A 26,090-nucleotide genomic window follows, 5' to 3' on the forward strand; every position below is an offset into this window, starting at 1 on the left:
CTATAGTACGATGGGCTCATGGCAACACATTTCTCACATCTCACAAGCAAAGCTCGAGAAGATCTCCACTAGTTTATAGACTTCGCACCGGAGGGGTTATCAGAAAAACTGATAACCATGCGTGTGCAATAAACCCAAGTACCATTAACATTGTCCAACATTGTCTTTCATGAGTGGACGATAGATATTGGAAGTAAGACACCCACTACGTCAGGGAGAAACCTACGGATGGAATCATTATTGCTGCTTGTCTCCTCAGGTCTACAAATAGTCCATATAACCACAACAGAAATGATCCTCCAGAGTCTTCCAATTTGTTGGTAGATGAATTATCACTTCAATCCATCTTAAGGCCATTTAGGTCCACTATGCATCATGAATCGCATTATTAGACATAAGGGTAGTTAAATCACTGTACTTACACTAGAACCAAGATTAGTCGCTGCACCAATCTTCAAAGGTAGCTGTCTTCTTCTTCTTTTTCTTTTTTCTTTTATAAAATAATCCAATTTAGGCAAACAAATACTTTTCACTTGATATTCCTAGATTCTTCTTGTTGCATTTTCAGAGATAAATAGGTGCATCCCCACCTTAGTACATCTTTCTTGCAGCCTAAGCCCTTGTAGCTTTCTACATCTTGCAATTTGCACCTCTTCAGCAAAATTTTCCTATTTAGTGATATAATATGCATAGACGCAGAGAACTCTAATAATCTAACATCCACCAGTTTGGAAAAATTGTCTACCCTGCTTTGAAAAAGAAATTTCTAGATATTAAAGAACCCTGGTATTCATCTAATTCTAAGTTATTTGGATGGTACACTGAGTTTTGGTAAACATGAAATCACCTGAAGGACTACCCAATGCAGCACATAAAAAACTGAAAGGTTCAAGACCTCAGATCTCGTCCCAAAATCCAGTTAATGCTACTCCAAAATGATTCATAGAGTGAAGCACAGGAGTAATTCAAATATGAAAACACGCTGCTGTGGGGGCTAAATTGAGGAAGCACTTGATGGAGTCAATCTCAATTAATGAAAAGAAAAAGTTTTTTTTTTTAAAAAAAAAAAGAAGAAAAAAAAAAGAAGAGAGAGAGAGAGAGAGAGAGAGAGAGAGAGAGAGAGAGAGAGAGAGAGAGAGAGAGAGACAATAGAAAAAGCACAAGATGATGCATCTAATGATAAAATGCATTTTCTTGTAAATGGGAGTGATCGATGTATGAGAATCAATTCGACGTAACCATTCATTTCCGCCATGCTTTATTCACATTGGTTAATTACAGAGAAACTGTGATGCTTTGAAGTACCAATATCACAGGGACATAAGATTTAAGAAACCAAACAACACCCACGCACATACCGGAAACAACAAAGGCTTCATCTTGAAAGCCTTCATGAGGGCATTAGCTTCAACACATGGAACCTGCAAATATAGGCAACAAATCCAAACAGCTTGTAAAATATCAACTGAGAAATAAAAATAGACAGGATAAAACCGATATCTAAGAAAATGTGTAGACGATCCTCTCAAATACTCTGAAGGAGCCCCTTAGTTCAGGCCAAGATTTTAAAAAAGGGTTCTGGCATACCATATCGGTCACTGCCAAAACTGGTACATATCGGCTGTTACAGGCCATTTCAAACAGATACACACAAGTCTTCTTTTTATTTTTTTTTAAATTAAGATTTTTGCAACCCACATGATATGCATAGTCCATCCAACGCATCTAACAGGAAGACACAATCATCAGGTTTAGATGCCCAAAATATCAGACTGATCCAATCATCAAATTGACCACACCATGCAGAAAACTGACAACCACCCGAAAGATGCAAACTGCATGTGGGGCTCACCATTGTGTGTTTATGGAACCCAATCCGTCCAAATGGCATGCCTCATGCATAAAATGGGAAGCCACAAAAATCAGACCAATAAAATCATCAAGTTGACCCCATCGCTTGAATTGGGATTTTCTATGCATTTTTACATTGTTTCCTATGCTGTGGCCCACCTTAGTTCTGGATTGGCCTGAATTTTGGGGGGACTTGGAGTGCAGATGACATGTGTACACCATCCAACCCGTCCAACAGGAAGATCCAATCACGATGATTTTGGATCAAGCCCACTTTCTCTGGTCCACTCCAAGTGGATGTCTCAAATCAAGCCAAATCAGAAGCAATAAAGACAAGTCTACGGCCTTCTTTCTTCTTTTTTTCATCCTTTTTTTAAAGAATTAGATCTACAAGGTTTCTTTGTGGCTGACACCTAGGAAGCAAAAAATTATTGTAATGATTATGAAATTGAAGGGTTGATGTCTCTGTATTTGATTTATTTCAGTCTTGTTGCTAAAGAAGCCAACTCCGTGGTCGCCTGTTTGGCCAAGGGAAGAGTCAAGGATTAAAACTCAGTTTTGGGCATCGTATCCTTCACCACTCATATGGGATCGTATCTTCCTGTACCAGGCTGTTTTGAGCTGATATATTGGTATCTTTCATGGGTGATACTGGTATGCACCGGCTGATGCTTTAAAGCTTGGAATGGATAGGGACTCCTTGTATACCGGTGACACTTAACCATCATCTTAACAGGTAATGTATGGTTTTCCTTCTCTAATGTATTTGTATTGTTACTTATCACACACATACGGGAAATGGTACTATGAGGTTGACCTCATGGAAGTTTCCCATGAGGTCAAGCTCTGTGGGCCCCACCTTGATCTGTGTTGGACATCCACATCGTGCATTTTGTGGGTGCCCTCTAGATCATGGGATATCCCAAAAATCAGCCACATTCGGAACTCAAGTGGACCATACCATCTGAAACCATGTGAAATTGTGCTAAAACATCTAAAACCACTTGGTGGGGCCCACCTGAGTTTTTGATATGGCTGAAACTTAGTGTGAGTGTGTGACCCCTCATCCAAGTTGTACACACACAATGGAAGGGCTGGAAGTCTGAACCACATCTCAGTGGCCCTATAAATGATCGTGAAGGTTTCGATGGGTGGGTATCTACTCTCAACAGTTGTCTGTGGTGTGGCCCACCTAAGTCATTGATTGACCTGATTCTTAGGCATGTGACCCACGGGTGTGCACATGTGCGCGTGAGGCCGCAAAACCCTATGCAGGTTTAATGATGTGCATGTCAAATCTTCTTTTCATCAAGAATTATCAAGGATGTCAGGAAAAAAAGAAAAATGAATCTTAAATGAAGAACTAGAGATGAAAAGCTGGAGGTTAGTTGAAAATACAAGAGAAGGGGCTTTCACAAGCAGATGACTGACATTTGCAGTTGGATTCTGAATAAGATGAAAATACTCTCTCTCTCTCTCTCTCTCTCTCTCTCTCTCTCTCTCTCTCACACACACACACACACACACACACACACACAAAGAAATCTTAAATGAAGAACTAGAGATGAAAAGCCGGAGGTTAGTTGACAATACAAGAGAAGGGGCTTTCACAAGAAGATGACTGACATTTGCAGTTGGATTCTGACTAAGATGACATTTGCAGTTATAATTTATCGTACAATGCCAATTAGTTTAAAACAAGTGTAGGAAACAAATATCCTAAGTCCTATAAATTGTAAATAGCAAAGGAAAGGCCAGGAAGATTAGATGAAACTTTCCAATCATGATATAGGCCGCACTTGTATGGGTTCTAATTTGACAAGTTTGAAGGTTTGCAGTTGTCATCTGACTATGACGGCCCGGCATTGACTTCTCAAAAAAATAAAAAATAAAATAATAATAATAAAGGGGAATAAAAAACGCAGAGAGATGGTCAAGCACGATATAGATCATACTAATACGCATCAAACCAAATTCATCGGTGGTGCCATGAGTTCTGCATGACCCATCATAAGCATATTTCAGGATTTCTAATTTAACTTATATTGCCAGGTTCACTACTGATATCCATATAACAATTTCCAAAGCCCTATATTCAGCCAAAAAAAAAAAAAACTTTAAAAAAGAAAAGAAAAGAAAAGAAAAAGACCTGACACATCAGATGAAACTCTCCATCCTCTGGGTTTAAACCAAAATCACCAGAAGCTTCTAGAGGAGCATCACCAAACCAGCCACTTGCATTGTGCAAGAATAACCTTTGACCACGAAAACATAAACTTGCTGTCGTGTCCTGCATCAAATTAATATATCAATCCTCCCAAAAGTGGCTGTTACAGTAATTTTTCAAGCTCGATGTTTTTCCATGGAGAGAAGAATGTGAAACTTTATTAAAGAAAAAATATTGAAATCAAGATAGCATTGCATGAAAGTGAAAACCGCAACTTGAAAAATCACTGTTACGATGATATTTGAAGCATTTTTATGAATAACGGTATCAAAAAAAAATAATTTGAATCATGGAGCACAATTGTGCTAGCATGTAAGTGGTGTTCACTAAACATGGATGGGTGGGCTCCTTGCTATTCTGAACAGAAAACGCTCAAGCATGACCCTCCATTTGTATGTGAATCATGCTCTACAATGTACGCCAGCAACTATACTCCATGACCCTACCTGCCCGCTTGCCCTTTTAGGTGTATGTATAATAGTTCATCTGGGGGTTAGTATTGGCAATGTTTCAAGTATTGACGATATCGGCTGATATATCCCGCAATATATCTTGTATCCCACCTGTGAGATACAAAACACACAGGTAGTGGGATATATCTCACACGTTTGATCCGGTGAGCATTTTCAATTTTCGATCCTTTTTTTTCCATAAATCATGTTAAATTAGTGTCAAAATGCTACAATTGGGAGCTTTGATTTCAAGATTTGGAGGAGATGGGCCAAGTTGCAGAAAATTGAAAAATAAAAATAAAAAAATTTCCCAATTTCTCGCAAATCGGATGCAATCTGTGTCCAAACATAAAATCAAACATGTATGTAAGCTGATCTAGTTATTCTTCCTTTGCTTTTGAATGTATTGCTTGTGTTTCCACACGTCTTCTTACATTTATAAATTATATTAATAGACTTATATGTATTGATGTCTTTTTTAACAATCACTGAAGTTAAACTGAAAAATTCGACCAATTCCCCATGTTTCCAACAACAATAATACATTACACGATACAACCGTATATCACATGTAATAATCGATACGTATCCGTATCCCAAGGGTGCGATACGTGACGTGATACCGATTTTTCGAACACTGAGTACGGGGTGGGAGATGGGTTGGGGAGAGTAGCAGGTAGTATAACTTTTTCCAAATAACCTTTTAAAGGCTTAGCATAAATTATTGGGAGAAGGCAACCGGAAACTTGATTAGGTCAGATCTTGAATCGTTATTATATCATCAAACTATCCTTTGGTTAAGGATACAGTCTACATCTATCCAAGGATCATCATTTTTTTTATGGATAATGATATTTTTATTAAAATGAGAAAAAAGGCAACTAAAACAGTAAAGAATTTCCAATACAACTAGAGCTCTGATGCCTCCCTTCTTTCACAAGGGACAAAAGTTGACTGGTTGGCAACTTTCTGGACTAAGAATAGAGAATTGCTTGCCATGGAATCATCTATTTAGGATAGCATACCCTGCTTCACATCTCATCAATCTACTTCAGACCCTAAAATGGCATATTGTATGCCATGGGCCCGATGATTCAAAAGAATTTCGGTTGTCAAGGTCCATCCATTAGTTGAGGAAACAATCTACAAACTTATTCTGTAAACAGTGGAAGTTGCTTGCAGCCTTTAACTGTAAGTATTTGATGTAGGAGCTGTATATATCTGTGTAACTAGCTCCATGTTGCTGTTCATTCTCATCTAGTGCTTTCAAGTACTAAATCTGTTTCATTATCTATGGGCTAAAAGCTTACCAATGCCTATTTTGGTGGAGGAATGCAGCATGAGTTTTTGAAAATCAAATAGTCCACAATAATGTGAATGCCCGGTTAGCACTACAAGAAATGGTATGTACAATCAAATTTCACAGTTTGGATCAACAATTAAGGCTCTACCATATATTGTGATTTGCAACTTTTTCATGAACAAGGGCGTGGGTGTCGGTGTCAAAAATTTATAGTGAATTACATAAAGAAAGCCCCCAAAAAATGTCTAGGCATGCTTATTTGCCATACAAAATATTAACCTCGCACGCACGCACACAACTGTATATAGTGAGGACGGTTGATGTCTGGTGGATAGCCGATCATAAACTTTTGCCAATCTGCCATTTAAAGGCCGACTCCAAATTGTTGGGAGAAGGCTCAGGTGATGATAAGGAGATATAGACATGTATGTAAGTAAATTTAAGAATCTGAAAGTTTTTTTTTCTTGAAGGGCAGATAATCTAAATGATTACAAGAAAGGAAAAGAAAAAAAGAAGGAAAAGATATGCATTTTTTTTTTTATGGGTGTTAAATTGATCACACTGCATTTTCTTAAAAACTGCCCATGTTAACCGATTCTAGTCAATCTACGTGGTGTGAAACTTGCTTACTCTTATGACAAGATGAAAATCCTAGCACAATTATAATTTAACTTTTTGTATAAAGCTGCTTACTGCTAATAACATTTTGTATAAAACTGCTTAAACTTCCAAAGAGCAGTTTTAATGGTATTGCTTTTATGAATAAAGATGAAACTATTTTTACCTTAATTGCTTTAGGTTTCATTACAATGTTATGCTATTGGCTGAGAAGCAAATGGCTTAGGTTCCCAAAATCCCATTTCCCCCCCCCCCCCCCCCCCCCCCAAATGTTGCTCCCTATAGGAGATCCCAATTGTGATAGCATGCACACTCCCCAAGGTGCAAATGAATATTCTAAATGGAACTTTTCTTGCAGCACCATTTGATGACCCACAAATGGTGCTAAGATGTCATTTCGCTTTAAATCCAAACTGCACATTAGATTTTAGGTTCTAAAAAGAAAGAAATTGGAGATATGTGAAATAAGTTTTTTTTAAATTTTTGGAATGGTAACTGGATGAGTCTCCTGCATGTTTCACTAATGATTGCACATGGCAATCCAAAATGCCCTTCTCTTTTAGAAATCGGGATGTTATCCCTTCTATCCTGCGAGGGGAGCTCAATCTCTATCGAGTTGCTGAAGGGAGGGCAGTGGACGTCGGCATCGAAGATAGAAGGCTTGTTTCTTTGCCAGGTCTGTCCAAATTGATGGTCGTGCTGGGAGAAGATGAGTTCCAGACTCCTCGTGAAGACGTCTCGTTGGCTATTGTAGATAGTGTCAATGGAGAGGCTTGCCCAGGATCAAAGAGGAGTCTTGTGGATCCAGTCCCCGGGAATGATTCTGGACAGGGAGGAGATAATGTGGTGAGTGCCCCGAAGAAGCTTTGGTTGTCACCCCTCTTTGTGCAGAAATCATGAGATTTGATGCGGTCCTAGATTCCGACAAAGGTGCAGCAGAGGATGGAGCTGTGCATCTTTCGGACTTGAACAAGAAGACTATAGCAAGAGCAATTCAAGTGGGCCGAAGACATATTGGGGCAGGTCGGAGGGTCGGTGGGTCTCTCCTTTAGGGCTAGGGACAAAGATGTCATTGACTTTTAACATTTTGTCATGCCAAAGCTTCCTTGTGACAACAAGAGTACCAATCATCAAGGACCAAGAAGGCCCCAAAGGGCTAGAGAGAGCTTCTCAGCCTTGAATGCTCGATAAACTATAACTTGGCAATGAAGGTCAGCGGGAGGAAGAGAGCGAGATCGGGTAAAGTCGGTTTTCAATGAACATTTTATCTTGGAATGTGCAAGGCCTGGGCTGTAAATTCAAGAGAACTCAAGGAGGGTATGCAAGAAGTAGAAGGCGAACATTATCTCTCTAGGAAACCAAGCTTCAATCCATTGATAGAGGTATACTTGATTTCATATGGGGAGTTTGTCAGAAAGATTGGGTTCTTTCTGCATCTGATGGAGCTGCGAGGGGGTCTCTGGCTCCTCTCTTTCAGTTCTGTTGTGTGTCTCTTCTTCTAGTTTCACGTGGGCCTTTACTACGGTATATGGCCCATGCGTTCATAATTTGCGAGATCAGTTTTAGGTCGGGTTAGATTCAGTCAGGCAAAGATAGGCTGTCCCATGGTGTGTGGGAGGGGACTTTAATGTCGCACAATTCTCTCAGGAGAAGTCCAAGGGTTGTCAGGTGAACAAAAGCATGAGAAGCTTCGCTGATTAGATTGACCGTCAAGAGTTGGTAGATCTTTCTTAGGGGGCACTGGTTAGACAGATTCCCGTTAGTATGTCAATGTGGCCTTTTAAGAATAGTTTCAGATCACCACCTTATTGTTCTTGATGTGACTGAGGACAATTGGGGTCCTAAACCGTTTCAGTTTGAGGGCTGCCAGGATGGAAATTGAAGGTTTTGATCAATTAGTTGTTGATTGGTGGTTCTCCTTCAAAGTGGAAGGGTTCGCAGGGTTTAGGTTGAGCAGAAAACTAAAACATCTGAAGGAGAAAATCAACATTTGGAAAAAAGAAGTGTTAGGGGTTCGGGAGGCAACTTTTGATGCAGTGGCAGATGAAATTCATGAGTCGGATTTATTAGAAGAGTAGGGAGGGTTGTCCGTAGAAGATAGAGGGAAGAGGGTTGCTCTTTATCAGTCTCTAGCAAGCTGGTCCAAAGAAGAGGAGATTAGATGGAGGCAGAGTTCGAGAGCTGTATGGTTAAAAGTAAGAGATAAGAATACTAGATATTTCCATAGCATTGCTAGTGCTACGGCATGCAACAACAAAATCTCTAATTTGATTGTGAATGGGCAAGAAAACCTTGGACAAAGACAAGATATGTGGGGCTATTGTTCAGTTCTATGAGGAGTTATTATTTGTTGATCAGTGCAACAGACCACAGCTGGAGAATCTTGTTTTCCCTCAGCTTTGAAGTGACGATGCCTCTTCCTTAGAGGTCACTTTTTCCGAAGACAAGGTGGTATTTACAATCTATGTGTGGCGAGAAAGCTCAAAGTCCCAATGGTTTTTTGATTTTTTTATTTTTTTTTCGAGAAGTTTTGGAAGGTAGTCAAGACAGATGTTATGGATTTTCAGAATTCTGGCGTTGCGGCTGTCTATCTAAGGAACTGGGGGCATCCTTGATATTAGAAGAGCCAGAACACCTTAAGGACTTTAGCCTGATTAACCTTATAGGGGAGGCCTTATAAAATTCTGGCTAAGATGCTCACTTCTCGCTATAGGAGGGTGATGTCCTTGGTTATTTCTGAAAATTAGGGAGCCTTTGTGGCCAGCAGGCAGATCTTGGATAGCATGTTGATAGCTCACGAGTGTATTGACTCCAGACATAAGGAGAAGATAAGCAGTATATTATCTAAACTGGATATTGAAAAGGCATATGATCATATTGATTGAGAATTTCTTGATTACATGCTTTTGTGGTTGGGACGCAGTAAAAAGCGGAGGGGATGGATTCAGGCTTGTGTTTAGCCTGCCTCGTTCTCCATTTTGGTTAACGGGCGCCCCGAAAGGATTCTTCAGAGCATCGAGGGGTCCAAGGCAAGGGGATCCTCTCTCCCCATATCTGTTTGTGGTTATCGGGGAGGCTCTTAGTTTGATGTTGCGGAAAGGGGGGGACAGGGGTCTTTTTAGCGGGTTTAGAGTGTCAAATGATGGAGTCCAAATTAGTCATCTCCAGCATGCGGACGACACAATCTTGTTCTGAGATGCAAATGAAAGGTCGGTAGATAATCTCAGAAAGATCCTAGTTTATTTTGAGGCAATGTCGGGTCTAAAGATTAATGTTTGCGAGACAAAGATGCTGGGAATTCATCTTAGCGAGGCCAATTTAAGCAACCTTGCGCGTATTTTTTGCTATAAGATGGGGGTCTTTCCCTCCACATACCTTTGGGTTGTCTTTATGCATTGGGAAGCTTTCCAATATGCCTGTTTATTTCATGTCCCTCTTTAAATGACCTAATTTGGTGTTTGATCGGTTCAAAAAGCTGAGAATGGATTTTTTTTTATAGAGGCATTTAGGATGATAGCAAGTTTCATTAGCTCAAATGGGATAAGGTTTGCAAGCTTATTGATAAGGGAGAAGCCGACATTCGGGATTTAGGTAACATGAATTTAACTCTTCTTGGGAAGTGGGTTTGGAGATTTGGGTGTGAAGAGGAAAAGTTGTGGAGGAAGATTGTTGCTTCCAGGGGGGTTCTTAAGAGGTCTTCCTTATAGGGCTTCTAGCATATGGAAGGCGATTGTGGCCACAGAGTGCGTAGTGGGATTTCTTTTTCGCTTGGAAACGGTGCTTTTATTCGTTTCTGGGTTGATCCTTGGTGCGGAGATAGGGGTCTCCAAGAGTTGTTCCCCAAAATTGCGGCTCTAGCTCCAAATCAATTCATTTCTATGGCGTCTTGTTATTCCAATTGCAGAGTGGCAATAGTTTAGAACCTTGCATGTCAAAGGAATATGATTGAGAATGAGGTCATCAAATTTGTCAGTCTGGTCAGCTTGCTTCAAAAGGCTTGTCCTTCTCCTAGTGAGGGAGATTTGATGGTCTAGGTTGCTCATAGTTCGGGAAGATTTTGCCTCTTCTTGGGACTCCCTTCCCATTTCTTTTCTGGTCCTATGGAGCTCCCCCTTGAGTAGCAGATTTTGTTTGGTTGTTGGGTCAGAAGAAGGTTCTTACTGTTGACAATTTGCAAAGGAGATCCCTTATGCTTCCTAACGTATGGCAAATACTGAATCGATAGATCATCTATCTTTGCATTGCACTATGCCAAAAGAGTGGGATTACTTTCCGGGTTATTTGAAGATGGCATGGGTGATGCCGGAGTCCGGCAAGCTTGAAAAAGCTAAATGGAGGCTAATATTAATGGCTGTTCTTTGGTCTATTTAGGGAGCCCGAAACAAGGTTTGTTTTTTGTAATGAGAATCATGGGGTGAAGGATGCCATTAGAAAGGTTAAGTATCTAGTTTCGGGGTGGGTTATTTATGTCAACCCAGCCTTGGCTGCCAATTTGTCTTTTTCTTCTTGATTTTGGGTGCCTTGTATTCTTTTTTTGCTTTGCAAGTTTCTAATAAAATTATTTTTATCTCTCAAAAAATAAAAAATAAAATCTATCAAGGAGAAAGCCAAAACAACAAACAAAATGAGAAATCATCCAGCTAATACAAAGACGAGGAATTACTCTTCTATTGCATTTTTTGGAGTTTATCATAATCCAATGGTGATGACAAAATATATATGTGTGTGTGTGTGATTTATTTTTATAAATGCTTTTGAGTTGCTCCCTTGGCATGCTCCATGTTGGTCAAATGAAGAGAAGGGATGATTGTATAATGCATAGCTCCACAATTGGGCATCTAGTTGTCATTACCCTTCACACATGGGAGTGCGGATGTTCATTTGTTAATCGGGATCTAGTTCTAAACTCAATTGAAAATATGCACTGCATGGATTGTGTCAAGTTTCCTAACCAAGAGTACCCATAATCCTTGGATTGGATCGACTTGATTATGCACCAACTTAGACTTGTCCTTGGACCTGAGATCATGGTGTGCCGTAAAGGCTGTTACGGGGCCGTAAAGGCCGTTACATAAAGGTAATGGTGGCAACCATTACACGTTACGTGGTCGTAACGGTCGTAACCGTTATGGAAAAAATGATCTATAACTGCCGTTAATGGCCCATTATGCCCCTTGTAAAGGACGTAACAACCCCGTAATGTTCTGTTACGGGGAAAATACAAGTTTTTCAGTTTTTTTTTTCAATGTTACGAGGCAAATATAGGTTTTTTTGTGTTTTTTCTTTTAATAAAAAAGAGAACGTAACAGCCGTTACGGGGGGCATAACAACCGTTACAACCCATATCGTAAAGGTAACGGTGGTGGCCATTATGGCCACCGTTACTATTACGGAATACCTTGCCTGAGATTGCAAAGGAACTCCAAGGGTCTTAATATGGACCTTTCATATATGTTTTAATGCTACATTAGTGGCTGACACACACAGATGATATTGGGTTCTCATGTTAAGATTTAGTTGAGGCCTAATGGACCTAAAAAATGAATCAACTTGTCGCCTGGGACTAAGTCTAGTGCCTAAAATTTGCCTCTTAAAATAGCTGACCAGCATCATCATACATTTTCAAATGGTTTTTAGATGAATTTTAACCATTGAACCGTTTGTTTTCACTGTAGATTTGTTTTTATCAAGCTGGATGGAAATCCAATAATCAGACCTTTTGATATCTAATTTAGAGCCTTGCATTGGGTTTTGAAAAGCTTGGATTAGATGCCATACTAAGCTTTCAAAAATGTAATTTCATTTCCCATTCAAATCTCTCCAAAGGATGTTCGTGTAACACCTCTAATTTCTCTGCAGCAATCATCTGAATCCAACAAATAGACATAAAATACATTGGTAATTAGACGAAATTATGGGATCAAATTTCCTTAATTATAATCGTCCTAGATTTGGGTTTTCTTTATTAAATTCATGCATTCCAGGAGGTGAAGCATTGACTTTTGTTACTAAGCCATTTATGACCGGTGACTTTCCGTGAGTGTACAGGACACGTTGGACACATGATATATCAGAAAAATTGAACTGTTGCATCAGGCAAAAATATATGAAGATAAAGGAATAATCATATAGCAAATTCGGAACGCATGTCATTTGTACTGTTCTTGACAATGTCAAACCTTCACTAACATCCAATTTATCTACCATATAATGGTGACCTGTGAATCTGTCATTGCACACACATGATTGGCCCAAAAGCACCAGAATGCTTCTGAGTTTTTATAGCTTTCAGATATCAATTTGCACCTATATTCTTACGATAAAAGAAGACACAAGATGAAATGAAATGTGCGGCAAGGTCTGCACTCATCTACCAGTTGTTCATGTGTTTTTCCAAAAGAGTTGCTCAAGGCAATGCAGTGGTAAGCTCCTACAAGACCTGATCTGCAAAGGTTCATTGGAGTGCCTCCGCTCCACCCTTTCTGGAAGCCTTTTCTTTGATGGCTATGGTAAGTAGATTTTAATTCTTGGTAATCTACAGAGCAAAAATATGGCCCTCCCAAATAATTCCTTCATTTGTTGGCAAGAGGTTGAATTGGTGGATGATATTTCCATTAGTATGACATGCCTAGGGAGATTTAATACCTTTTTGTTTTTCTATTTGAGATCTCTTGGATGCTTCCTGACTCGATTTCAAATCTTATCAAAGGCTGGTCAGCCAGTCCATTTAACTGAGAGGTAATGTGGATGATGCTTCATCTAGTGATAACTGCGGCACACAAACAATTTCAATAATCTCACCTGTCTTCTCTGAATTAAAGGACGAAGCTGTCCCTGATGAGTGGGAAGCTTATTACCAAGGAATTTGAAGGTGTGGAGACTCTGCATCTTGATCGAAACCAGGGATTGGTCCCAGATTATTCCAACAGAGGGAAAAAGGTTGGTCCATGGCACCCACCTTCCATGGGGTGCTGAAATTGGAATGTAGATGGGAGTTCCATGGAGAGTCCAGGTAATAATGTGGCAGTGGTGGTGTGGGGTTGATAGAGGCTCAATTTGCTTAGTATTTCCTGGGCTGGTGGGGGATGGTGTTTCCAATTTCGTGGAACTTATGGTGATTAAACTGGTGGTCATCTTCTAGTGGAAGGCAATTCTAGAATGCTATTGATTGGGCCTCCAGCAAGTGTGTGGCTCCTTCGGAATATTCATGCTTAGTTCATGAGATCAGAGGAAAGCCTCCACGTTTTCATCTCACTTAAGCCGGTTTCTCTGAACACTAACACACTACCACATGCAGTAGCCAAGGAAATCACCCCAAGATTTGTTGTGTAGCAGAAATCTATATCAATTGCATTAATGGATGGTATTATCTAATAAAACCGCCATTCATCATCAGTATCATAGCCTTGTCACAGCTATTTGGGTTTGGCTTTACAAATCTTATTTTGTTGATCATTCAAAACAGGAATTCGGAATTGCCAATAAGAAATTAGAAGCTATTTATGATATATAGAGAGTTTTCTAGAAAGAGAGGGATCATTTAACACCAAACAGATGAAACAAAGACATACTGAAAAACATGATGGAGCATCAAATATCTGGAAAGCCAGGCCATTCACATCAAGCTGCCCATGAAGGTTAGGAAAAATCTCTCCTCCTGACATGCATATGTGCACCTGTGAATAGGATAAAAGGATAAAATTCAGCTTGACCAATATACCTAATGCAGAGCAAAGAATATGATTAAAAGGGCTGTTTTGGATTCCTGGGAGTAAAGTCAAAACAACAGAAAGCATCATTTTATTTGTTCTAAATAAATAATTCTCCTTCTGTGGTTAAGGACATTGAAGAAACACTGAACTTGGTAGTTGAACAAATAACTGCTACTTCATAGGCGCCTCAATAGGATGCAGCCTAGAAGTGGGTCCCATAAAAGCTAGGAATGGACGTCATGACCTCTTGAATCAAAGATCTGGGCCCTGCATCCATCCAGAGAGCTTGTAGGCCCTTGATGATGGTCGAATTAATCTATGGGCCCCCATATGATTGGTTATTAGGTAGTGGACTCCACATGTGATGCAATCAAACTCCCAGTTCGCAAGTCCTTAAGATTTATTAATTACTCTTTAAGAATTAAGAGTTAGACATGACTCGCTGAACAAGTTTTCCTTTTGCATTTTCATCACATTTTTTGTTGGCCACTTTTCAAGTACCAAACAATGATGTTCGAGTGGCATGGAATTGGTCACATTTGAAAGCTAACTTGAGTTAGCATCCAAATGAGCCCACGATCATGCCCTTCTGGACTAACATGGATTGAGAATGTTATGAATTTAAGAAAGGTCTATATGGTTGTGACGGGATTTAGGGATATTTTACTCATTTCTAATATTTTCTTAAAATAGATGGTTAGGAATTAGGATTATATTTAATAAATGGCTTGGATTATATTAAGATTACGTTTGCTTTTGGGAAGAGTATACATACATGCAAACGACTCTTTTTATTAATGGTTAAGTTGAAGGTTTTAAAGTTTTATCCACAAAGTGATTCTCTAGCTTTGGGGAATGGGGAGTGATTCCTTGAAACCTATTGGTTCTGATGCTCAATACAAGCATAGTGTAATGTGATATTCATGCAAGGTCTGATGCTTGGTATTGATTAGTGTGATGCTAATCACAATTGCATGGTGCAACGCTATCCAACTTGTGTGGTTAGATCTAAAACGACGAATATAGTCTTTTATTTTCAAAACTATTGTGTTCATGATCTTCAAGTGCTGAGATTGATATTGCGGACTAGTTGTGGCCGTCCACAGTCACCATTTGCATCAAGATTTGGTACCAGAACATGTTTGAGAGCAGGCTTCGTTTGAGGTATTCCTTTTCCATAATTCCTCGCTTTTTATTTCCCTTCCTAGAAACCTTGCAAGATTGTTTGGATGCATGAAAACCTTCGTTAAAGACAATGGCCATGGATAGTGAAGGCTTCCATCAGATAACTCAAGTATTGTGGAAAAGGGCTTCCATGGCAAGGGTTCTCATAAAAGTTGACTATTTACGCTTCCATCCGGAAAATGGAATGTTGTTATCCTTTTTGAATGACATCTTATGTTTACTAAAAGGATAAAGCCAAAAAGGTGAACACAGATCACATGCCAGCCAAAAACAAGACGAAAGAAAACTCAAGGATGAGGGGTCACTAATATTAGTTGCAGGATCCTTCTAACTAGGTGCCACTCATGTTTGAATCACACGCTTTAGAATCGCACTCTTGCTCCTACCTCCAAACTGTTTATACTTTTATAACATTTTGGAACATGCACATCCCCACACTAACATACTAATCTATTGCCACTTCCCTTCATGCTTCATGCAACCAGTGTTTAAAATATCAGTATCACGTTGCATATTGCATCCTTGGGATACAAATACGTATTGGTTATTGCACGGGAAATATCATTTGTATTGGATAATTTATCCCACTATTTGGGAAACATGGGGAAACATTGGGAAAATGGTTGAATTTTTCAATGAAACTTCAGGGATTGTTTATATATATATATATAACCTTAATACAAACTTTTAAATTAAATCATAACATTTCAAAAAAGAAGTGCACATAATAGGTTTCCTTTGTATAGGGTCATAAGCCATGCGTTGTTTGATTGAACTAATGCAACTATATTGAAATTGAATGTATAACATTTATGGGCTGTTTGATTTTTGAGAGCTTGTGTAATTACCCCTGTAAATGGGTAATTATTACCATTTCACGCGTTTGAATTTCAAACGAATTTCTGCCTTGGAAACTGGTTCAAATGAGTTAATTTAAATTTGTGGACCCCAATGTGATGTATATTATATATCCATTCCGTCCATCTGTTTTACCAAAATATTTTGAGGCATGATCCGAAAAATGAGGCAAATCCAACACTCAAGTGGCCCACAACAAAAGAAATAGTGGCCCCAAGAGGTTTTTAACGGTAAGTGTTCGATTTCCTTTTCCTCATGGCGTGGTCCACTTGAGCTTTGGATATGCCTCATTTTTTGGCTCATGCCATAAATTCAGTCGGCATAATGGATGAACGGTGTGGATAATCAACATGCATCACAATGGGACCCACAAATATTGTGGCCTTCTCGGTTTTTATGTCTAAAGAGTAGCCGGTCAAATCAAGCACCGGGAATAGTGCTATAAATACCAGGTGAAATAATTATTACCCATTTACTGGGTATTTACCACTAAATTGAAAATTCAAACTGGCCCTTAGAGTGTGTGATGATCATTTCATCAAATACTCCTAAATACTTCAAAATTAGTCTCAATTGACAGCTGGTTGAAGGGAAATTTCTAAGAAAAAAATAATATTTTAATAATTTTTAATTAAAAAATGATTTTTATTTTTCGAAAATTGACACTCATACATGCTTGATTTCATGTTTGGAGTGCAACATTGTAAGCAATTTGAGAGAAATTTGGGAATTATAGAAATTTTTCCCAAATCGGACGACCTACACTCAAATTTCAAAATTAGAGTGTATGTAATGATCATTTCATCAAATTCTCCTAAATACTTCGAAATTAGTCTCAATTGACAACTGGTTGAAGGAACATTTCAAAAAAAAAAATTTATGAAGAATCAATGGATATCAAAATCAAAGCTCCAACTCCATGATCTATCATGCAAAACATGAAGAACCAATGGATTTATAACCATTTGACACTAATTTAACATAATTTCAACAAAAAAAGGGATTGGAAATTGAAAATGCTCACTGGATAAAAAATGTGAGATATATCGGCACTACCTGTGTGTTTTGTATCGCATAGGTGGGATACAAGATATATCGTGGGATATATCGGTCGATATCGTCAATATTTAAAACATTGCATGCAACTATGTGATCAATATAAGTTGCATGTGATCAATATAACAATACAATGTCCTCTCCCCAACCGCCGCAAAAAAGAGCTCCTCAACACCCTTTAAATGTCTATAATCTAAGAGCCCAATAAACAATTCTACCCCTTGAAGGAACATTTCCTTTGCCAAGTAGCATCGTTGCAACCTTGCAACTGATGAGAAGGACTGGGGAAGCATGAACGTTGTCACACTCTCTACCTTCCAAAGGTGCCTAGAGGATGGGCCGGGTGCGGCAGTGTGACGACCTGGTGGATTCTCCACTGGTAGGGGGACAGTGGACGACCATTTCGAGGCACATCACGACCTATAGGCAACACTAGTAAGACCCGAGAAGGCAACCCAATTGGGCAAAAAGCCATGTTATTAACAACCTTCCAAACTATCCAGGTCCAGACCCAACCCAAACTTGGCCAAGAGCCAGCCTTTACAATTCCGCATGTATCAAGACTTTAGTGTAGCTAATGTTTAAAAATTGGAGGCTTATGCGTATATGATTTTATTACTTCATATTGAGAGTTTGACTAGTTTGTATTGTTTGTGGATGATATCTTTTAATCTGCATTCAAATTAGTTTATCAAGGACAATTTATACTTGGATTTGTTCTTAAATCATTTCACCTTTTATCTAAGATGGCATAATACCATGTGCTTTTGGAGCTCATTTGATAAAAGAGTAGAAACAACCAAAATCTTGGAACATCACTTGAGTGAAAACACATTGTACTTTTGAGATCAAACTCAAACCCAACCCAAACTCCACCCTCATTAAATAAATGGATTGATTTATTTAGACTTCAAATTTGGACCCGACCAGAACTGCCTACTAAAGGGTTGGGTCTAGGGCCAAAATACAAACCCATTATTAAATAGATTACGTACAAAACACCCTTCAACCAACCCTACCTGACCCATGTGCACTCCTAAGTCAAATTGTAGGTCCACACATCCATAGTGTGTGCTTAGTTGCTCAAGCTAGTCATGACATGTTGAACAAGTTCCCCTTTATTACTTCACTAATCTTGTGGAATACTTTTTGGGTGCCAAATGATGCAAAATTGGTTATTTTTAAAGCCTATCAAGTTAGCTTTCAAACAAACCAAAGATCATGTGATTTTGACATGAATTAAGTTATGACCCATTACAGAAGGCACGTATGGTCCTAATGGGATTTAGCGATATTTTATTAACATAAATGCCTATGATTGCAATTAATGAATGGCTATGGTTACATTAGGGTTTGTTCTTTCTTTAAAAGGCATATAAACATGTACAAACACTTTTATGAATAGTCAAATGAAAAAAACAAAAAAAGTTGGAAGTTTCTATCATAGAGAGATTCTCTTGCTAAAAGTCCATATGCTTGTGACAAGATCCAAGAATATATTAGTCATGTTGTCAATATATCAGTCTTGCAAATCCGAACGATGGTTGCACAATGTTTTGCAGAGAAGAAAAGTGGGAGTTGTCCCGCAAGAAATACAGAGGTCTAAATCAAGGTGAATCATCCGGTGGTCTATTTTGTGACACAATTTTCAGTTATAAGGTCAGAATACGACTTCATAAGGGTTTTTGGCAAATTCGGAAGAGCGGAGGAGGTGGTGATTCCTCGTCATTGGGACTTTGTAGAGATTAGAGAGTTTGCTTTCGTTCCTTTTCCATTGGAGGTGGAAGCGGATAGCGTCATAAAAGGATTGAATGGGAGAAGTTTCAAAGGTAGTGATGGGGACATCAGAGGACCCACTTGGGTGTACCAGAGACGGAGACGACCACTCACATCAGCGCAGCTTTCTTTGTGGATGAGAGATGAGTTCCAGATGGGGCCCGCCGGGCCATTTTAAAGACTCGACATGCATTGGATATGCATCAGGAAGTCCCCACTTTGGGATGATGCATGTGGGCTACTTAGGAGATTATTTTAGTCATAGGATTTCTATTCCGTGTCAATCCGACTGTTGGATCTTGTCGATCGGGCCATCAGGCCACCAGATCTTTTAGATCTGGGCCCCTTGGACTCTGATCTTGCTTGCTTTATTTATTTTTTTTGTTATTTTTAGGAGTTATTTGATGGTTGAGATTGATAATATTTGTTTTAGTTTTCTTATTTTGGATGATGGGTCACTTTACTTAAGTGAGTGACATAGTTGTAATTATGTTGGATTTTAATTCCGAATTTTTAATTGTAAAACCACAAGGGGAGTGGGGTTGCAACCCTAGTGGAGATTTGAGAAGAAAAAAAGACGGGAGAAGCTCTCTTGTGTGAAGGAATTCTCCTCATTGTTTTCTAGGGTTTAAAAAAAACCTCCATTCCAATTAAATTGTGGAAAGGTAGAAACTTCTTTGGTGGTAGATTCCAAGGTACATCCTTCCTCTTCCTCTTATTCGAAAGGTATTTTTCATCTTACATTCTTCATCTCTCTTCTTCAAAAGGTAATCTTTTTCTCTTGTCTTCCTCTTTTCCTTCCCATTACATCCTTCTAAACCGTAGATTTTCAATTTCTTATTTTCCCCAATTTTTTAAAACCCTAATTCCAAAATCCCCAATTCTCATAAACCCTAATTTCAGATTTTCCCATTTCCTAACCCTAATCATAAAACCTATAAATCCATCCATTGAGTGTAGAACGTGCCTATGCTAAATTGGAAGTTCTATCCTTCCATCGGTCCTAGTTTTAATTGATTTATGTGATTTCTTAGCATATGGGCATGTGATTTAGGTTAAATCAGATTTTTTTTCCTATTGTTTACTCTTAATTAATTGGTATATTAGCATCTTTTGTTAATTGAATTACTTTTGGCCTCTTTCATAATCTCCACATTGCATGCTAGCATTAAATCATGTGTCTTGCATCAGGCAGTGACTTATCAGTGCACTGTGTGTGGTTAGGTCCCCAAGAGGGAAGAAAGTAGAGGGAAGGCCCCTTAGATAAGAGGTTGGTGGCTAAGCGTGATGTCGAGGAGAATGGAAATTAGAAGGCAACACGAATTGTGTCTGTCCTTTAGAGACGTTCTGATGCACTCCAAGTCATTAGTAGGAGTAGAAGTAGGAGATTTCTCTTCATATAATGGAAATCTAAAAGTTTTAGAGATTCTGAACAAGACGATTACTAAGCGCAGGCAAGAGTTGCAATCGGGTCTAGTGGGTACAGGGAATCTTAACAAACAAATATATTACCTTGGAGGAGGTGGCAAAGTGGATGGAGGACCAGTGGGGGATTAGAATTCTTCATGGCTTTGTAACTAGATTCTCTCTCGATTTAGCTTATAGAGTAGCGGGACAACTTGGAACTTCAAAAAGTTCTCCACGGCGGATCAATTTTCTTTAACAGGCCATAACAGAAGTTTGATTGGTGGGGCTCTAGAGGTTGTGTTAGGGAGGAGGTAATGTGGATTCAACTTTTTGGTGTCCCTCTCCATGCTTGGGAGAAGGAGGTTCTAGAAAAGATCACCATAGGATTGGGGTCAGTTCAGGAGTTGGACCCCAAGATTGGTTAACAGGTCATTCTTGTAGTACATGGGGGTGAAGTTAAGGGTGTTGGATCACAACTCCATTCCTCAGTTTGTGATTATTAGGGTGGACAGAGTCTCATTCAGAGTCCGTGTGGTGGTGGAAAACCCTCTAGGGTAGTCAACTAAGACATTGCAAATCAGTGGTTCTGCTCAATTCGCAGACTGGGTGAACCCAATGACAAAATGTTACACTGCGGGTTGAGGAGGAAGATGGTGATGGCGCGACAAGCCTTCGCAGACATGTGGATTGTTCAGATCCTAGATGTCCATTGTCCATTGATCGCAACCCTTACTGATCAAAGAATAAAGCCACAGTGGAGATGACTTGATCTATAGCATCTTGGCCATTGATGCAACCATATATGAACAAAGTGGTAGGTAGAAGCAGGTATGCTAGAGGCAATGCCTCAGTGGTGTGACAGAGAGGACGGATGGGTGGCGGATGAGGAAACAATAGGCAAATCAGACTATAATTATAGGGATACAGGGGTAATTCCTAATAGACAAGTATGGAAGGGTAGAGATATAGCTAGCAAAGATGAGGTCAACAAGGTAATTTCACAACAACAAATCAAGAGCTAAAGAGGGATATTGAGATCCCATAGGGCTGTTTCAGTTCTTTCTTTTCATAAGGTTGGTAGCCTTTTCAGTTCTCGAGGGCACTATGTGGGTAGATCTGGCATCCCTATCTTGTTTTGAGGGTAAAGCTATAAATTGGCGAGCATTGATGGAATCCTCCCATTCGCCTTCTACACCAAGGGGATTCAACCTAAGCTCTAGGTCGGGTGAGTCGCTTGTAAGAATTGCTCTTGCTTGGAACAATGGATCTCCATCATCAAGCCCAAAGTGCCAGAGGGTCATATTGAGTTGATCATGCGGAAGCTACTACCGATCGGCTAGATATTGCGATAGAGAAGAACTACCCATCCATACCTTTAAAGGATTAGCTATCTAGAAGGTGAAGAGATAATCGAGGCTTCTGTTCAGTCCCAACTTATGAGCTCCACCCCAAGAATGATGGGCCCCAAGGTGAAAGAGGTTGAGTTGTAGGAGGGTGAGCTTCATCTTGTAGGGTCGTTAATGGGTGTTGTGGGAAATCAATGTCCTAATGAGGCAAGGCCGGAGGACTAGATTATTAACCTAACGATGCGCGTAGCTCAAAGAGTGGGCCTTTACCACTGCAAAGCCGAAGGTGAAGTTCAAGAGTTGCTTCATTAATTGGAAAAGAGAGAGATGCTTCTTCTATCAAGCAAAAGGGAGTCGAGGGCTCCAGTTTGAAGAAAGCCCGAGGCAAGAGAGACCGATGAATCTCACATCGTTGACTAATTAAGAAAAAGGGAGAAAATTTATTTTAGCAGGTCCATTAGACAGTAAAGATCGTAAAGGGAAAGGGACAAGTAAGGTGAATCAATGAAGATCCTCTCATGAAATGTCGGAGGTTTGGGCTACCCGTCAAAGAGGGCACAGGTGAAAGGTCTTCGTAAGAGGAAAAAGGTGCAGGTAATTGCTCTTATAGAGATGAAAATCCATAGCTGGGAAAGGGATCTTATCATATCAGTGTGGGGAGAGGTCATGCGAGTGGGTGAAGTTGGGTGCTCAAGTTGCCTCTGGAGTATCACTGTGTTTGACTAAGTGGTTTTGTCAAAGCATGGGTCTCACATTGGTATACGAGCCTCATCAACATCTTCATGGCAAGAATTTTGGGAAGAACTTGATTTGATCACTGATAACCATAGGTGGCATTTTCTGTGGGGCATTGGGGGGAGACTTCAACGTTGTCCAATACTCTGACATAATGCATCAAAGCATGGGTCTCACATTGGTATACGAGCCTCATCAACATCTTCATGGAAAGAATTTTGGGAAGAACTTGATTTAATCACTGATAGCCATAGGTGGCATTTTCTGTGGGGTATTGGGGGGAAGACTTCAATGTTGTCCAATACTCTGACATAAAGCAGTAGTTCAACCTCATCCTCGCCAACATGAGAGATTTCTCTGATTGGATTCAGCAACATGCTCTTATTGATCTTCCCCTGGAAGGTGTGTCCTTTAATTGGTCTAGCAATAAAGAGAATCCAGTGATGTCTAGAATTGATTATTTTCTCATTTTCGGAAGTTGAGAGTCAATCTATCCAAAAGTAATGCAACAGGCCATTCCTAGACTGGTGTCTAATCACTGCCCCATTCTTCTGTTGTCTCAAATGGAGGCTTGGGATCCAATTCCTTTTAAATTTGAGTTTATGTGGCTTCACAAGGCGGACTTTGTGAAGAAATTTAGGGATCGGTGGGGTTTTGTGCAGATTTCCGGAAGTGGTGGGAGAAGGCTTATGCTAAAATTAAGAAAACTAAAAATCAAAATTAAGGAGTGGAACAAAGAAAAGTTTGGTAAGGTAGAGGAGGTTATGTCAGAAATCTAGGCAGTTAATAGCAACTTAGAACTCAGCTCAGCGACAGATAGGAGGAATGGGAGGAAACAATTGTTAGAAGAATTCAAATCCAAGGCTTTAGAAGAAGAGATTCTGTGGACGCAAAGGTCTAGGGCCTTGTGGCTTGAGGGGATTAAACCATGCAATTTTTCATCATATGGCTAATGCTCGTCAAAGAGTGAACAAGATACACTCCCTGATAGTTGATGGAGTATTAGTGGAAAACTCCCAGGCAATATGTTATGAGATAGTGGAGTTTTATAGCAAAATTTTCTCTTATGAGCATGTGGTAAGACCAAGATTAGACAATTTGGAAGTTGACCATATCAACGAGGCAGATGCTTGTGTGCTGGAATCTCCATTTACTGTAGAGGAATTTCGCGAGGCAATGGAGCAGCTAGGGGAAAATAAGGCCCTGGGGCCAAACGATTACCCCATTGCCTTCTTTCATTTCTTTTGGGCAAAGGTTAAAGAAGATACAATGCAATTTATTAAGGAATTTTTTATGATAGTGGTAGACTTGCGGAAGATACAGGAGCTTCCTTCATTGCTCTTATTCTGAAGAATAATGAAGCAAAGGAGTTATCTAACTTCAAGCCTATAAGTCTCTAGGGTCAACCTACAAGATTCTTGTGAAAGTGCTGGCATCGAGTCTTAGAAGGGTGCTCAACCCCATCACTTTCTTCTCCTTGGGAGCCTTCATTAAGGTAAGGCAGATTTTGGACGGTGAACTAGTGGCTCAAGAGTGCCTAAATCAAAGGCATAAAGATCGAAAAGCAAGAATAATACTCAAGTTAAAATTGGGAAAAAGCTTACGATAATGTTGATTGGGATTTTCCTCAAATATATGCTTTGAAGAATGAGGTTTGGGTTTTGTTGGAGAAAGTGGATGAGAGAATGTGTGAAATTTACTAAATACTTAGTTTTGTAGATGGGTCCCTAAAAGGTTCCTTCAGGGGTTTTTCTTGGTGTGTGTGTGTGGGGGGGGGGGGGGGGTGTTCCAGCAAGGCAACCCCATATCTCCCTTTCTATGATCGTAGCAGAGGCATTAAGCAAAATTCTCTCAAAGGTTAAAAAAGAGGGTCTTAAATAAGGATTCTCGGTGGGAAGAAACGGGCATATTATCGTGCATTTGCAATATGTAAATTATACGTTTTTTTCTTCTCTCTTTTTTTTTTTTTTTGTGAAGCTAAGAGAGAGCAACTAATTCATCTTCAGTGCATCACGGGTGTTTTAAGGCAGTGTCAAATTTAAAGATAAATTTATCCAAGGGCGAGTTATTCAGTATTCAACTGGAAGAGGGTGGTTATTGAGCTAGCAACCATACTGGGGTGCAACCCAGTGTCTCTCCCATCCTCTTACCTAGGATGGAAGAAGGCTACGAAGCTGGAAAGGGAGTTATCAGTCATTGGGAGGCCACATCACGCTTATCAAATTGATGTTGTCGGCTATGCCAACCTATTATATGTCTCTGTTTTGATTGCCAAGAACCACTTTAGCTTGCATCGAAAAAATCCAACGGGATTTCCTATGGCAAGTTTAAAATTCAAAGCACAGGTCTCATCTATTGGATTGGAAGGTGTGCAAACCTACTATTCAAGGTTAAGCTGGTATTAGATCAGTGAAAGTGGTGAATGAAGCCTTATTGGGAAACGGAAATGGAGATTTAATCTGGAAAAGATGGTTCTGTGCAGAAGTGTATAGTAGGTAAATATGGTATTCATGCATATGGCACGTGTACCTCATTAGGCAGCCGATACAAACATTCCTATTGATGGAAAGGAATCTTGGCCTTAGAGTCGGTTGTGCTCCAACGGCTATCCTTTGAGGTGGGTGATGGAAGCTGGATCAGTTTCTAGAACGATCTATGGTGTGAGGATGCATTGCTGCAAGATCGATTTTGTCAGCTTTTCTCAGTAGCACCCAATCAGGAAGTGAAAGTCAACAACTATTCAGAGATGGAAATCATGTGGTATGGTCCCCAGTTTTCAAACAAAATCTCCCTGCAAGTGTGGGGGAATATTTTATATTTGATGCAGCTAATTAACGAGGTGGACAGCGATCCATCAAGGGAAGATAGATTGAATTGGCGATGGGCCTCTTCACGTATATTCTCAGTCAAATCATTGTATAAATGTCTTAAGGGGGATGATGGGCCTGCTGCACCTATGGGTTGGCTCCATAAATCTAAAGCTCCTCTGAGAGCTATGGCATTTGCTTCACTATTGGGCTGGTATCACATTCGGGCAATAGATCACTTGCAGTGGCGAAACTTCATCTTGGGGAATGGGTGTCTAGTGTGCTTAAACAATGAGGAAATGTGAATCATCTCTTTGTTCACTACTCTAGCATCGGCACGATTTGGGAATGATGTTTTCAACAATTCCAGGAGCTATGGTCGATCCCTTCTTCAATCTCTCAATTAGTGGAAGCTTGGCGGGTTCTACTACTCTTGATGGAAGCGGCCCTCCATGTACAATATCAGCTTCATTGCTGTTTTGTGGGCGATTTGGGGGGAGAGGAACAATTGTTCCTTCAACGGTGTTAGTGTTCCATTTTCATCTACTATTGCTAGGGTAAAACGTCTTGTTTGCTCATGGGCAGTAGGAACAGGCCTAATGGCTCCTCAGTCGTCCCAATCAGGGTTTTGTCTCTTGTTCTTGTCCAACCATTGTATCTAATGCCATAGTCTTGTGAAGGCCATTTCGGCCCTTCCTTTCCTTCAATAAAAATTATATCACCGATCAAAAAAAAAATGAAAGTAAATGGTCAGGAT

General features: G+C 39.8%; 1 protein-coding gene across 1 annotated transcript in view; it reads right to left on the minus strand.

Moving 5' to 3' along the window:
- The window catches only part of LOC131223343 (protein TIC236, chloroplastic), a 95,670-nt gene that overhangs the window by 51,571 nt on the left and 18,009 nt on the right, over positions 1-26,090 (minus strand). Inside the window, exons 5-7 of the mRNA XM_058218724.1 lie at positions 14,023-14,127; positions 4,001-4,141; positions 1,359-1,421 (exon numbers count right to left, since the gene is read on the minus strand). Coding sequence (XP_058074707.1) covers positions 1,359-1,421; positions 4,001-4,141; positions 14,023-14,127 — 309 coding nt within the window. The remainder of the gene's footprint in view (positions 1-1,358; positions 1,422-4,000; positions 4,142-14,022; positions 14,128-26,090) is intronic.

This window comes from Magnolia sinica, chromosome 13 (assembly GCF_029962835.1).
Source record: "Magnolia sinica isolate HGM2019 chromosome 13, MsV1, whole genome shotgun sequence".
Classification (NCBI taxonomy): domain Eukaryota; kingdom Viridiplantae; phylum Streptophyta; class Magnoliopsida; order Magnoliales; family Magnoliaceae; genus Magnolia; species Magnolia sinica.